This window comes from Arachis hypogaea, chromosome 14, assembly GCF_003086295.3.
Source record: "Arachis hypogaea cultivar Tifrunner chromosome 14, arahy.Tifrunner.gnm2.J5K5, whole genome shotgun sequence".
Taxonomy (NCBI): domain Eukaryota; kingdom Viridiplantae; phylum Streptophyta; class Magnoliopsida; order Fabales; family Fabaceae; genus Arachis; species Arachis hypogaea.
In genome coordinates, this window is record NC_092049.1 from 14,152,181 (window position 1) to 14,166,982 (window position 14,802).

The window sequence follows — 14,802 nt, forward strand, 5'->3', positions numbered from 1 at the left end:
TATAAATAGGGGGTGAGAGTTAGAGTTTGTGTGTGTGAATCATTTGTAACAAACACTTGAGCAATAAAGTGTTTTTCCACCAAAGCTTCCTTTCTCTTATATTCTCTTGTATTCTTGGCTTCTTGCTAAGTATTGAAGGTTAGGCTGACTTGGTCTTAGTTCAAGAGGTTGAGTAAGTTCGAGTGTCGGCACGGTAGCATTGGAGTGTGTCCAAGATCGTGACACAATGCTCTTCCATTACAAAATTGATAGTATATTTGGTTGAAAGTTGTATTTATTTATTTTTAACTAACATGTATCTAAATGGTATTTTTTTTAATAATTTAAGAATTTGATTTTATGACGAATAGTGTAATGAATTTTATATAGTCATCAATCAAAGTTTAAGTATCTAAATAATTTTTAAATAATAAATTTAAAAATTAATTATTTTATTAATTTAAAAATATATAATTAATTATGTGTAAAAAAAATTTTTACATCAATAATATATAAAAATTAAATTCTATTTTTAATATATTAAATGTAATAAAAATAAAAAATACAGAAAACGTCCCAATTTTTTCGGTGTTTTCCCTATTGTTATTTGTTAACGGAAGAATCCTTTTATTTTTTTTCTTTATATTCAAATCTCCACTCACACAAAAATGAAAAATTCTTAAACATTTGATAACAAAATACTTAATAATAACAATAATAAATATATCTTAACTATCAATTTTATATGAATACATTTTTAGGTAAGGCGCTACCAAATATAATAAATTTTAACTTTTCAATTATGTGATATATATCCTTTATAAATATTATTTTAATACTAATATATTCTTAACAAATAATAGACATTTTCTTTTATTTATTAATTAGAAATAATTAATAACCATCGTATTTTCATATAAATATCAAAACTATTTGGTGTAAAAATAATATAATATTATTAAGTATATATTAAAATTAGTTATTATTAAAAATAAATTAAACTATATATATTTATACATAAATATATAACAATTGTTTATTTTGGTAGTTAATTTTTTTTCCCAAAGATAATAGGTTATATTTCATTAATTATTGAAAAATGAAATACAAAGATGTCTAAAAGCAAGATAGCATAAGAAAAGGTGGGGATTTTCCAAAACAATACAATGAAGGTATTCATCCAACGGTGCATGGTCGAAAAACGAAGAAAAATCTTAAAGAAGAAAGAATTATAAATCAAATTGAATGAAACTAAAAGTTTGCTTCATGGAGATGACATCTAAACTGGGAGTTCTTTGGATTTCATGGAGTAACTTGACAGAGCTTGCTAGAATGACAGACGGCATTGAAGTAGAACCTTAAAAAATTAACTGGTTGCGAGCTTTCCAGCAGTTCCAATAAATGATGGCAAGCAATTGAAGATTACGGTCAGTATTCTTCAACGGGTTAAGCATCTCTGTTGATGCAGTCCACCATGTCCAAAAGTCGTTAGGACTCTGGGGGGAAGACAGTCACGAAGATAATTCTCAAACCATACTTCTTTAATTCTAGAGCAATTGATCAAACAATGAGTTACTGTTTCTGTTGCTTTATGACAGTAGGGGCATATTGGCGATATAGATGGGATGCGGTGATAAATTTGAGCAAGCACCGGAAACTGGCCATGGAGAGCTTTCCAGATAAATAGCTTAATTTTGTGAGGCAAGTTCAACTTCCAAGTTCAACTTCCATAAATCAATCCACTGGCTTTTTCTGCTGCATATAATTAGGGCAAAGCTCCAAAGGCGGATGGTAAAATAAATAGCCAATTCTGTAATCTGAAACTGTATCATATTACTTGAATTTGTTCAAATTTAATTGCAATTTGTCCCTACTCTGTTGAATTTTAACTGACAAAATCATATCTGCAACATCTTGGGAAAATAATTCTTGAATGAGATTCTGATTCCAATTCCTATCTTTAGTAATTAGATCTTTAACTCTTAGAACCAACTCAGAAATAGCCTATCTGTTTGGCATGTCAGAAATCATTAAAGGATATAGAGGAGGCAGCCAAACATCTTCAAAGGTTCGAATATTCTCTCCAGTACCCACAGCCCAGTTAAGACCTTTTTCAACAATATTTCGACCTTTCAGTATGCTCCTCCATCCTCAAGAAGGTAAGATTTCAATTTCTGCCGTTATAGCATTACCATTGCTAAAGTATTTACCTCTTAAGATTTTGGATAATAGGGAAGTAGGCTGTGTTACGAGTCACCAAAACTGTTTGCCTAAAAGCTCCAGATTTTGAATTCTGAGATCTTTAAATCCAAGACCTCCTTCTCTTCGTGGGCGAGTCATAGTGTCCCAGCTAATCCAAGCCATCCGCCTTTCAGAACCTTTTTGTCCCCACCAGAACTGAGAAAGTAGAGAGTGAATTTCCGAAATTAAAACCATGAGACAACTTGAAGCAAGACAATGTATAAATAGGAATAGCTTCTCCCACTGCCTTAAGCAATACCTGTCTACCACCTGACGATAGAAGATTGCGCTTCCACCTTAGGATACTTTTCCGAACCTTCTCTTTGATCATACTAAAAGAATCATTTTTCGATTTAGAGATTGTAGAAGGCAAACCGAGCTATCTATCCTGAACCCCAATATGATTAATATTCATAGAGTTAGCCAGTAGTGTACGAGTAATGGAGGGAGTGTTGTGGCTAAAGAATATAGCATATTTATTAAGATTTACCCTCTGGCCACTAATGCTTTCATAAGAATTCAATAAATGCAGGATGTTTGAACATGCTTCAGGATTAGCCTTACAGAATAAGACGGAATCATCAGCAAAGAGGAGGTGGTTGACCTTGGGACATCGCTTATGTATCTGAAGACCCTGAACTAGTATGTTTTGTTCTACTTTGAGTAGCAAGAAGGAGAGACCTTCTGCACAGAAAAGAAAAAGATAGAGAGATATAGGATCTCTTTGTCGAATACCTCTATTTGGTTTGAAGAAACCATAGGGTTGTCCTTCCACAATGACAGAATAAGAAACAGTTGTCACTAATTCTCGAATCTACATGATCCACCGGGAGTCAAAATCAAACTTCTCCAATATAAACCAAAGAAAGTGCCATTCCATCCTATCATATGCCTTACTCATATCTAATTTTAGCGCCATTTCATTTTCGAGTCCCCTTTTTTTGTTCTTCAAGTAATGCATACACTCGTGAGCAATTATGATATTATCAGAGATTAATTTGCCTTTCATAAAATCACTCTGCGTAGGACTAATTTGTCTATTCATCATACCCTAAAGTCTATGTACAAGTACTTTAGAGATAATCTTGTAAAAGACTGAGGATAAGCTTATTGGTCTTACTTGAGTCATATCTTTAGCATCAGAAATCTTGGAAATAAGACAGATCTGAGTGTGGTTAAAATCCTTTAAAATTTTGTCCCTTGAAAAGAAGCTCTTAACTGCTCGAAACACATCACCACCAAGTATGTTCCAGAAGCTTTGAAAAAATTTTGCTGTCATACCATCATCTCCTGGAGCACTTTGAGGATGAATGCAAAATGTTGCACATTTCACTTCTTCCATAGTCACTGGTCTTTAAAGCCTATGGTTCATGTGAGATGTAATCTTAGGTTAAAAATCAGTAAACAGAGGTTCAGAGTTCTCATGACAAGTGGAGGAGTGTCTTTGAAATAAGATTCAGCCATAGAAGCAATACCAGCATTTGAAGTAGCCACTTCACTATCACTGTCAGTTAGTCGCCAAATTTTATTCCTTTGGGTTCGATTTCCAAATTTCTGATGGAAGAAAGCTGTATTCTGATCACCGAATTTGAGCAATTTGACTCTAAACTTATTTTTCCAATAAGATTTCTCATTTTGCAATGCTTTTTCAAGTTTGTCCTCTATTTCTGAAATGATGTCGCCTCTATGAATTCCTACTAAACGAAATTCCTCTAATTTAGATTGTAATAAATTAATTTCCACCTTTGAATTAGATCTGTGTTCTTGCTGCCATATGACAATCTTATGCTATTTTGATTCTAGATTTTGGTAGTTAATTTTGATGTATAAATAATATAATTATTAAATTTTAATTAAAGATTTGACATGTGACATGTGAGATTGTGACTTTGTGAGTGGATGAGAGCTGAAAATGAGCTCCTGGGTAAATATTTTTTCTTAAAAATAAGAGGGAAAAAAAAAAGAAAGGGAAAAACCTCTTACAATAAAAGAATGGGTAGAACGACAGGATCCAATTTTGCTCGAAACGCAACAACGCAACTTCGTTACTGCCTCCTTCTCTCTCTCTCTCTCTCTGCTAAACACAAACACCAACACCAACGCCTAATATTCTCTTCCTCTCTTTCTTTATCTCAGACGCACCTACACACACACACTGTCTCAGACACACTCTTTTTCCCCCTTCCTTCTTCATTTCTACATCCCCAATTAGGGTTTCTCTATGCTCCGAATTCCCCTCTTTCTCTCCCTTGCTTGCCCCTCTTTTTTCCCTTTTTTGTTCCTTCTGCTGTCTCATCATCGTCTTGCAGCGCGCTTCAAGGTTCGTTCTTTTCTATGATCTCAAGCTCTTTCCCTATTTCTATTCCTGTTATTCGATATATACTTCACTATTTTTTCACGCTTCTTTTGATTTTTTTCTTTTCTTTGGATTTTTTTATGTGGTCCTTGCTAATTGATGAAATCAAGAACTGGGTTTTTGCTGAATTTGGGACTTTTTAGGGTTTTGATCGCATGAGCTATCGAATTTTCGATTTTTCTTGCGGTATAGGCTCTATGCGTTAATTTCGGGCGTAACCATTCATTTTTGCATAACTAATCAGGTGTTTTAGGACTGCACATGGAGTTTGAAATGGCTTAACTTGAGCCCTAGCTTTTGGGTGATTCCTCAAGGTTTTAATATAGCTTAATGGCTCGGAAGGGTAATCAGCAGAAGAATGGATTGGCAAACAAAAAGGGGGTTTCTGGGGGTGTTCTTCCAAAGGTTTATCCTGGGGAAGGTATGAAAGGTCATGCCAAAGGAGGGACTCAGGTGAAGGTTTATCCTGGGGAAGAATTAGCAAATGGCGACAGCCCGAGCCATTTTTCGCAGAGTGGAAGTGAGGTTGCTTCTGCTTGTGATGACATTAGCAGTGAGCAAAATTATGAGAAGTCTTTGAGGAAAGAGAAGCAAGAGGAATTCGTAAAGCATGATATGGAGGAATCTATGTCTTCAGGGAATGATTCAGGTGGGGGAAGATTGAATCATGATGTGCCAATACAGGAGGAAAATGGGACCTTGCCGGGGAGTGATCTAGGTCAACAGAGTATGAAGAGTAGATTGAGCTGTTTACTTGATGGTTTGAAAGTGAAAAGTTTGGTGGAAAATTCTGAGCTTGCTGATCGTGTGATCATTAGGCGTATAAGGTTGTCGGTGTTATCCATTTTTACAGCAGTTACTGGATGGCTAACCCGGCAGAAGCCACTGTTTTTATCCTTTGCAAATGTCACTCTTAAAACCTGTGATAATCTCAGAATGAAAATTAAGAAGGCGTATCCTGTTTTGTTAAAATGGCTCATGCATCTTGGGAACATAATGCTTCTGTTATCGGTGTTTTGGCTGGATTGTGCGATAAGGGGTTTCGATTCATTTGTACGTATGGGGACAACGTCCTTCTTCTCTGTTATATGGTGCAGCGTATTCTCTGTGATTAGTATGATAGGGATGCTCAAGTTTCTTGTTGTCCTGGTAAGGCCCAGTCACAATTGTCATTTCTTCTTATTTAATTACAGTTTGTCTAGTGAGAAAATCTTTGCAATTGAAACTGTTATGATTAATTGATTATACGACCAAGTCAATCTTATCTTCTTAGTCATATTGTTGAACCGTTATAAATTTCTGTTTTTACCCTTATGACAATGTAACATCAGCATTCTAGTGTTCACTGGTGGTTAATCAGAGGTATGATTTGGAAACTGTTACATTATCTTGCATCTATAGCTTTATAATTATATTCCTGACTAATTTTATTTTACTATGTTAATCTTGCACATATTGGATGCTGTTTCCAACTTCCAATATATACTTCTTCTTATTGCAATTTTTTGTTCAGATATGCAAGTGATTATCCAGCAAGAAATAAATTAAAATAGAAAGAAAGAAGAAAACGAAAAATCCGAATGGTATTGTTCTACTCAATGAATAAATGTTCACGTGAGCTGAAAACCATTTCCAGAAGATGGTTTTGTTTTTACATAGGTTGAATTATTGTGAACTGCAATTGTCTTGGAAATTATTTGACTTTCAAAATTTGAACCCTCCCTAAATGTTACACTTAATTTAGCAGTGACTATATGTACCTCCTCACAATCCTTTATCATTCGATGCTTTGTGTATTTATTCGATGTTAATTCTCTCCCATTCTTAAATTAGGTTTTATATTTGTTTCCCCCTTATTCTAGCTGACTGGATTTGTTATTGATCAGGGTCTAGCTGCCTTAATTGGATTTTTTGTTGGGCTCACCCTCGCAGTTTTGGTAGTTGCAATCATTGGGGTTGTGTTCTTGTGGTTTTATGGTAGCTTTTGGACCACGACATTTTTCGTCATCCTCGGAGGTGATTATTTTTCCTGTGTCTGTTGCTTTGAACGTCTTCTATCTATCTTATCCTCTACAAGGGATCATATTACAAAAGAATAGATATGCATTGAAAATGTTGATATAATTCTTGCCAAACTTGCTAAGCCTTTGACTCTATTTGAAATTCAGGATTGGCATTTATGTTAAGTCATGAACGTCTGGCACTATTTATCATGACCTCGTATTCTGTCTATTGTGCTTGGTTGTACGTTGGGTGGCTTCGTTTGCTATTGGCTTTTAATTTAGCTTTTATCTCGAGTGATGTGTTGATATACTTCCTCAAGAAAAACATCGAACAACAGAGTAGGTCCAATCCTTTTGAACAAAGAGCTGGCATGCATGCTCAATCAGGTTTCTCTAATGATGAGACAACACAGCCTTCCTCCTCTGAAAATGGGCCTGGACCATTTACTGATCGTAATGCAGGAGACCCTTCAACTAGTGGAGTGGATTCTGATTTGACGTCTGAAGATGAAGTTGTCCGATTGTTGAACTGCTCTGATCACTATTCAGCATTGGGTTTCACGCGGTATCAAAATATAGATGTTTCAGTACTGAAACGGGAATATAGGAAGAAGGTTGTCATTCTCATCACAACTATCTATAAATTTGTTTTTTTAATCTTCTTTTTTTTCTTTTCTTTTATATTTTTTGAATGAGTCTAAGCTTTTGTGCTATTGGAGTTTGGTTGGATATTTAGTTGCTTATGCAAGTCAAATTTCCTTCAATATCACTAATTGTTACTTGATAATTCTCGCTATTTCTAATAGCCTGTTTTCACTGGTTATCAGGCAATGTTGGTTCATCCCGACAAAAATATGGGTAATGAAAAGGCTGCAGAAGCTTTCAAGAAACTTCAGAATGCATACGAGGTAAACTTTTTATGCTTTTGCTCACCCTGCAAATCATAAAAGAAAAATCCAACCCTAAGATGCTCTATGTATATAATGATTTTTCAGATTCTTATGGATTCCTTGAAGCGAAAAGCATACGATGACGAGTTAAGGAGAGAAGAGCTTTTGAGTGTATTTCGCAGATTTCATAATGATTCTCAAAAGGTATGATTTATGCCTTTTACAGATATTTGAGTACTGAGGAAACTACAGAGAAATTCTATCTTATTCTTATCACTCTTAAGACATCATGGTCAGGATCAAAGTTCACGAGTATTGGGGGGAATAAGAACCGCAACTATTTTGTTTATATTTTATTGCCCCATTTAACAGCCAATTGTTATAAATTTTTTTATAATCTTGTTTCTATTGTTATGGCTTACAGATAAAACAAAATATGCAGTGTGTGCGTGCACATGCACACACTCTGATGTTGCAGACCATTTATTGAACCTAATAGACAATAGTCTTTTATTATTATTGTTATTATTCTCTTGTCTAACATTAGCTGTGGTTTCAACTGATGTTCCAGAATGGTAGGCACGGATTCTTTGCTTCAGGATTGGCACGATCAGATGCAAATGGTGAGGACCCATTTGGTGATTCGAGGCGGATAGCCTGCAAAAGATGTGGTGGCTTTCATGTTTGGATACACACTAAGAAACAAAAGTCTCGAGCTAGATGGTGCCAGGTGTTTCCTCTATCTTTTCTTTAATCCTTAAACCCTACATAGAATAAATAAATTGGCAGTCTTTACATCTTTGCAAGAGATTGCCAACATTCTGTCGGCGTGCTTTCCCTATTGACTATTGAGACAGTATTCTTCTACCTAGCATGGCACTAACATTTTCCTATGGGTTTTCTTTTTTCTTTTTTTTAAGGATTGCCAAGACTTCCATCAAGCAAAGGATGGTGATGGATGGGTGGAACAATCTTCCCAACCATTTCTTTTCGGCTTATTGCAGAAGGTATAGATTCATTTTCCTGACTGTGGAGATACCTTATAACTTGTATTTGAATTCCACATTTTGTGAGCATTACTTACCATAAGAAACATTGTTTTTCTTAACAATTTGAATTGTTTTATCTTTAGGTTGATACCCCTGCTGCATATGTATGTGCTGATAGCAGGATATATAATGCCACTGAATGGTATATCTGTCAGGTAATCAAGTTCCTTTTTTTATTAGGACTTGCTTGTAGAAAGGATTTATTCACATAAGATACCAATGGTGGTTTCAAAGAAAAAGCCTCTGATTGTGCAAATATTGCAGCATTGAACTGTTCTGATATGTGTACTGATCTAGGACAACATATTATTACAAGATTTATGTGATTAGCGTTGAATTGTATGTAAAATAGTGATATGTCATCTCCGTAATACCATTAATATTTGGTTGCTCCCCGTTCATAGCTTGCACCTTGATCCTTGTTTTGGTTACTGAGATTAAAGATCCATAAGGCTTTAACCCTGGACGCTTTAATTGCAGGGTATGAGATGTCCAGCAAATACTCACAAGCCAAGTTTTCACGTCAACACTAGTTTAATGACCAAGCACAATTCCGGCAAAGGAACAAGTTCAGGTCAAAGAGGTGCGCGAGTGCCACCTAACATGGAAGAAACCATGACCGAGGAAGAATTCTTTGAGTGGTTGCAGAATGCCGTACAGGCTGGTGTATTCGACAATTTCAACGGCACTGCTGCAGCGGAGAGTCCCTCTTCCAAACCTGGAAACGGGACGAAAAACCAGGGCAATGGTAGTGCCGGTGCAAGCGGCAGCAGTAGCAAGAGAAAGAAAAAGGGGAAAAAGCAATGGTGATAACTAATTAACAAGGTCATGTTTTTTTTCCTCATCATTATGGCTGTATCACAGTGAGCACATGTGAAGTCTTATATAAAGAAAAAGCATGTAAGTTTTCTGAGTAGTTATAATCTGTTAATGAAGCCCCCCAAATAGAGTTGGATCCCATTGTATAGTGTCATATCTCCAAGCTATTTTTATTTGACTAAATAATTTTTTGGTATACTAGTAAAGTAAGCTTTCCGTCCCTTGATTTTGGAATTCAGTATGAAAAATTTGAGAGCAGGGATCAAGCCATTAACAACGAGCCTTGTAAGCAATTAGATGAAAATGTCACATACTCGGATGATTTCTTTCAAAGCAGTCATTTGAGTTCTAAAGAGCTTCTATAAGACTATGACTATGAACCTAGATTTTATTTGGCAAACTTCTTTTAAAGATCTTCGTTTGGCTTTGTCTAAATATGAACTAACTCGATCTTATTGTAAAAGTTTACCTCATTCAATTAAAAGGAGCAATAAAAAAGAGTAATACTTCAAATTGGTCTCTACTATTTAACAATTTTTGTTGGCAAATTAGTTTTTGACAATTTTAAAAATGGTTTATGGCAAAATTTAGAAAATTTAGAAAATTAAAGATTAATTTGTCACATTTTAAATACTATAAGGATACGCCATTGGCTAATGGGTTGTATAAAGTGGGATTCGAGTTTTCAACACTTGTTTTTTTCAACATTTATTTAAATGGATAAGTGAATTGATCACTTTGCTAAATCAAATTAATTTTTTAAATGACTAATTTATTCGAAACAGATATAGTTAGAAACTAATTTAGGACATTAATAAAGAGATTACCAAAATAAGAACCTTTAAATAAATAATGAGATATACTATTAAGTAGGTTTGAAATACTTTTTTAAATATGTAAAATAGATCAAAGTATATGTAAAATAAATCTCGCAATATAGTAAAAAATGATTTTGTGGTTGAAATGAAAAACAAGTTTTCAAAAATAGCAAATGATTTTTACTTTTGTTAATATAAAATGTTAGCATCAAAGTGAGTTAACATGGTTATAAAATTAAAATGACTCGGTCAACAATTTGCCATCTCTCTGTCAAAAAAAAATTTGCCATCTCATGCTCACATTTGTCATGTTCCTATGGATGGGTTTGTGAATATCTTACCATCTCATTGTTTATTTTAAGAATTTACTCTCTTAAAAATCTATAATCATATGTGAAATTATTTTAAATGTAGTTTAACCTTTAAAATTTTTTAATGCAATATTGAATTATAAAAAACTTTAGTTTCTCGTGTAGACAACAACAAATATTTTCACGTAAGTTTTTAAATTTTTATTTTACTATTTAAAAAAAAAAAAATAGGTAACTAATATATTCGATAAAATCATTTTTTCAGTAAATAAAACATACTCTTTGTTTAGAAACTTGAACAACTACAACTGCAACTGCAGCTTCTTGTTCCTCTTATCTTGTTCTAACACTTCTCCCAAAACCCACACTCATGATTCACAACACCCTTACACTCATTCACAACACCAATCACCATTTCTTCATCTCCGCAAATGGGTACCCTTCCTTTTCTTCTTCTTTTCTACCATTTTCAATTCGAACCAAGCCCAGAAGAAAATCTACATCACTGGTTGTGAGTGCCCACAAGAAAGAGAATAAAGACGACAGCCATAGCTTTGTTTCCAACCCCAGCGAGTCCACTGGCTTCTTCCCAGAAGCAGTACTCCTTAAAAAAGTGAGCTTTTTTACGCACACCAACTGTTTGTTTAATTGTTTTTCTTCTTTCTCGTTTTTCTGTGGATTTTCTTGTGTTCAGAACAAGATACTCTTTTGGATATTTGTTCACCTTAAGCTTGTAGCGGTATAAATTGCTTTGGTTCTATTATTACTGTGCACTTCTAGTGTTTGAAAGTCATTTCTTTCTATTGTAAAAGCAAAATTCTTATCTGTTTTCTGTTTTGTTCAAAAGGAAGAATTTCAATCATGATAGAAGGTAAGGAAATGGATTACTTTTCCTACTCTCTTTTATAGGAAGAATTGCTGGAGAGCAAGAAATTTTGCCAACTTTAGAACTTGCTAGATTGTATGATATGATTATTGAGGATTGACTCTTGGATGAATCATTAATTATACAGTTATACTATATACTATTTAGTTTCTTCCAACTATGACCTTGCTTTTTGGTGGAGAATTCTGGGAGTATTGTTTAGGTGTGTAGCATGACAAGCTTTTGGGGAGACTCGGAAGGAATATGTTGCATCCTTTCCCTGCTTTGCCTATATTATTCGGTTCAGTTGTTACTTGTTTAGAATCTATATACGGAGATTCAGGAAGGATTATGTTGCATCATTTCCATGTTTTGTATATATTATTCTGTTTAGTTTTTTAGAGTTGGTATTTGTTCTTTGTGAGATGGAATTTCTCATTGGTATGGATGTTGTGTTTTTATCTATTTTCAGAAATCAATCCAGGAAGATGGCAAGGTTCTGCCGGAGTTCGAAGATGCTGAAGAAAGTGAGTGGTTGTGTTTCTGCTATTCATTCGGTTCTATTCTGTCTTATGGATTACTGTTCTCAGATGATTTGTTTTTCCTTTTTTCATTTATTTTTTTTTCCAGGACAACTTTTTGAAGCGCTTATGCTTGAGCTGGATAGCGATACGAGTGTTGATCAAAGTATGTTGATTTGTTTACCTTTCTATTAGGTAGAATTATAAGTCCTTTTTAGTTAAAGGCAAAGAAAATGGAATTTCTTTTGGTTGATCAATTTCCTGTTCTATAAAGATAGTCAAAATTTCATATGTATTTGTATCTATCGAAGTAATTGAACACAGCTGGTTGCTAAATTATCTGTTTTACACGAGTAAGTGGGAAAATGAAAGAGCTTTTTGCCAATGTTTGTCTAGTTCTCATGGAGAAAGTAAAATGTTCTACCTTACAATGCCTTGCTTCTTTGTCTGTGCAGTGCGCCATTATGAGATTGTTTACTTGATTCATGAAAAGCACAACGAACAAGTTGCAGCTGTCAACGAGAAAATTCAAGGTAATATTTTCCTTTACATGTGTGTATATTTTTAGCCATTCATGTTCCCTGAATGCCTGTAGAATTACTTCAATAGTTTTCCGTTTGAGGGGGTCATTTCCTACTCTAGCTATTTGAAAAATGGCTGAACTGTGGCTAGACCGAAGCAGCTGGTCTGTGACTGCCGCAAAAAGATCTCCGATTTGGCTAGGTTTTTATGTAATTGATCCGTCTAATTAACTCTATAGATATGGTTTTTAACCGTATTTTGCTGAAACCCAAGTTACTTAACAAATCGTAATCCTTGGTAGACATGCTAGGTTTTGATTTCTTTGTTCGTATTTATTCAGTAGGAAGACATTGTTATGAGAAGGAAAAAGAAAGGGAAAAAAAACCACTAAATATACTTTATCCGCTTTTGGGGAATATTGGGAGTTCTATATGCTCCAAGGAACTGAGGGTAGTAAAATGTAATCTGTGTGAATTCATAAACAAGTAAATTGTTAATTGGATTCTTCCAAAGATGCTAGATGTAACAGTGGTTCTTGTAAGAATTCGGAAAAGTTTTCTGCTATATTTAGCTGAGTTTAAAGTTTATGGTTGCTAACAGTGATTAGCAAAAGTATATTTTCTTCGAAGACTACCATCCAATAGAAATAATAGGACTTATTGCATGTTATGATGGATTGTTATATAGAAATGGAGTTATGGAACATGTCAGCAATTGAAATTGGATGATAGTGTGAAATTGTTTTATTAAGGATTCTTTTCTTTTCTTTTTTCTTTCATTGTGATTGTTTTCTGGACATGTTCGCAAACATTTGCAGACTTTTTGAGGGAAAAGAAAGGCACAGTGTGGAGATTTAGTGATTGGGGTATGAGAAGGCTGGCTTACAAAATAAAGAAAGCTAAAAATGCACACTACATTTTGATGAACTTTGAGTTGGACGCGAAATATATCAACGAGTTCAAGACAATGTTGGACCAAGATGAAAGAGTTATTAGGCATCTTGTGATCAAGAGGGACGAGGCGATCACTGAAGATTGTCCTCCTCCTCCCGAGTTCCATACTCTGCGCGCCGGTGCAGATGATGATTATGATGATGAAGGATATGAAACAGAATATGATGAGGATTTCGATGATGATTGGGATGGTGAAGATGATGATGATGGCGAAATTATCATTGTGGATGATGATGATGATTATGATGATGATGATGGTAGAGATCATAGAAATGATACATCAGCAAATATGATTCAGCCAGATAGAAAATTGAGGGCTGGGAACGTAGCTAGGTAGATGTTAGTATGTTACCTTTATTTTGTTACATAGGAAAAAATGCAGAGCAATTCTATACTTTGTAGCTCTAATTAAGCATATATAGATCCAAGTAACTAGGACTTTGTTTAATTGTTTTATAGGATTGGAGTTGCCCACTATTAATAGTTGTCTCATTGTTTTATATTTATCTATTTTCCTTGGTTTAATCTGGATTCAATCAAAGAGATAGAATAAAGTAACAACCACGCTACATTTCCAACAAAAATTTGCTATCAAATCAGCTACATGTAAAATATATAATAAAATATAAAATACATATTAAAAATAAGGTGAATTTTATTTAACTCTCTCTAAAATAACATATAATTTATCTTTTATGATGTATTAATTTCTAATTGAATGTTATTTTAATAAGATAACTAACTATACTTGTAACTTAAATTACTTTAATTTAATTAGAATTAATATCTTAACAATTGTAAAATCATTTTATAATAAAGTTATTATTTAAAATGAATAATTATATAATTTCTTAAAATATTAATAACCAGAGCTTATTTTCATCTCCAAATATAGAAAAAATAAAAAAAAATAAAAAACTTCATTCTCCAAATCCGGTACTCTAACTGTCTCTCTTTATAATAAGTTTTATTCCTTCTCATTCTTTATTATCATTGCGTCTTCCAAGCATCACCACTTCATTGGGTGTTCCGTCCCTATCATGCTGTCGCCGTCCTCGAAAGCATCTCCGTCGCGACACAAGCAACGCTGCTGTCCTCAAAATCTCCTTCCCTCTCATTCTGTTTTTGCCTTTTCTCAGCCTTTAACGAAAATTTTATTTTATGTCCATCGTTCTGATGACTATGGTTGATGCTACAATTCAATTATATATAATGACTCATGAATATTTATTATTTAACTATCATAGAGTATCATTATAAAATATTAAAATAACAAGGCTGAAGTGTATGCTTTTTTCTAAAACTAATATAAATTTTTTTTTATTCTAATACAGAAAATTGAAACACTTTAAGATCAAAACTTTGATACACAATTTTGAGGAAGTAAAATTGGAACAATAGTGTCAATACTGTCTTCTAGTTTAGTGTAGGAAGTTGGATGGCTTAGTACTTTCTGCATATCGATATGTGTATTG

General features: G+C 33.9%; 2 protein-coding genes across 3 annotated transcripts; both read left to right on the forward strand.

Annotated features, from left to right (window-relative positions):
* Positions 1-4,187: 4,187 nt before the first annotated feature.
* Positions 4,188-9,558, forward strand: LOC112741615 (uncharacterized). 2 transcript variants are annotated; one of them, XM_072213796.1, is made up of 10 exons: positions 4,188-4,540; positions 4,687-5,725; positions 6,463-6,592; positions 6,745-7,193; positions 7,407-7,487; positions 7,575-7,673; positions 8,041-8,199; positions 8,390-8,476; positions 8,602-8,673; positions 8,999-9,558. In XM_072213796.1, exons 2-10 carry the CDS (start codon positions 4,907-4,909, stop codon positions 9,326-9,328), a joined length of 2,226 nt encoding a protein of 741 aa, XP_072069897.1. In that variant the 5' UTR covers positions 4,188-4,540; positions 4,687-4,906; the 3' UTR covers positions 9,329-9,558. The 2 variants fall into 2 exon arrangements, with proteins under 2 accessions (XP_072069897.1, XP_025646420.1); XM_025790635.2 differs by having other exon boundaries at positions 4,821-5,725.
* Positions 9,559-10,720: 1,162 nt separating this feature from the next.
* On the forward strand, positions 10,721-13,852 carry LOC112741617 (protein REGULATOR OF FATTY ACID COMPOSITION 3, chloroplastic). Its single transcript, XM_025790636.3, has 5 exons — positions 10,721-11,079; positions 11,804-11,858; positions 11,962-12,018; positions 12,308-12,385; positions 13,192-13,852. The coding sequence occupies exons 1-5, from the start codon at positions 10,837-10,839 to the stop codon at positions 13,662-13,664; spliced, it is 906 nt and encodes a 301-aa protein (XP_025646421.1). The 5' UTR covers positions 10,721-10,836; the 3' UTR covers positions 13,665-13,852.
* Positions 13,853-14,802: the final 950 nt, after the last annotated feature.

Excerpts from the sequence above, each read along its gene's own strand:
- LOC112741615 (XM_072213796.1), top strand. The coding sequence starts at position 4,907 with ATGGCTCGGAAGGGTAATCAGCAGAAGAATGGATTGGCAAACAAAAAG. Across the intron at positions 6,593-6,744 it reads ATTTTTCGTCATCCTCGGAG|GATTGGCATTTATGTTAAGT; the intron begins GTGATTATTTTT and ends TTTGAAATTCAG. Across the intron at positions 7,194-7,406 it reads AACGGGAATATAGGAAGAAG|GCAATGTTGGTTCATCCCGA; the intron begins GTTGTCATTCTC and ends ACTGGTTATCAG.
- LOC112741617 (XM_025790636.3), top strand. The coding sequence starts at position 10,837 with ATGATTCACAACACCCTTACACTCATTCACAACACCAATCACCATTTC. Across the intron at positions 11,080-11,803 it reads AAGCAGTACTCCTTAAAAAA|AAATCAATCCAGGAAGATGG; the intron begins GTGAGCTTTTTT and ends ATCTATTTTCAG. Across the intron at positions 12,019-12,307 it reads CGATACGAGTGTTGATCAAA|TGCGCCATTATGAGATTGTT; the intron begins GTATGTTGATTT and ends TTGTCTGTGCAG.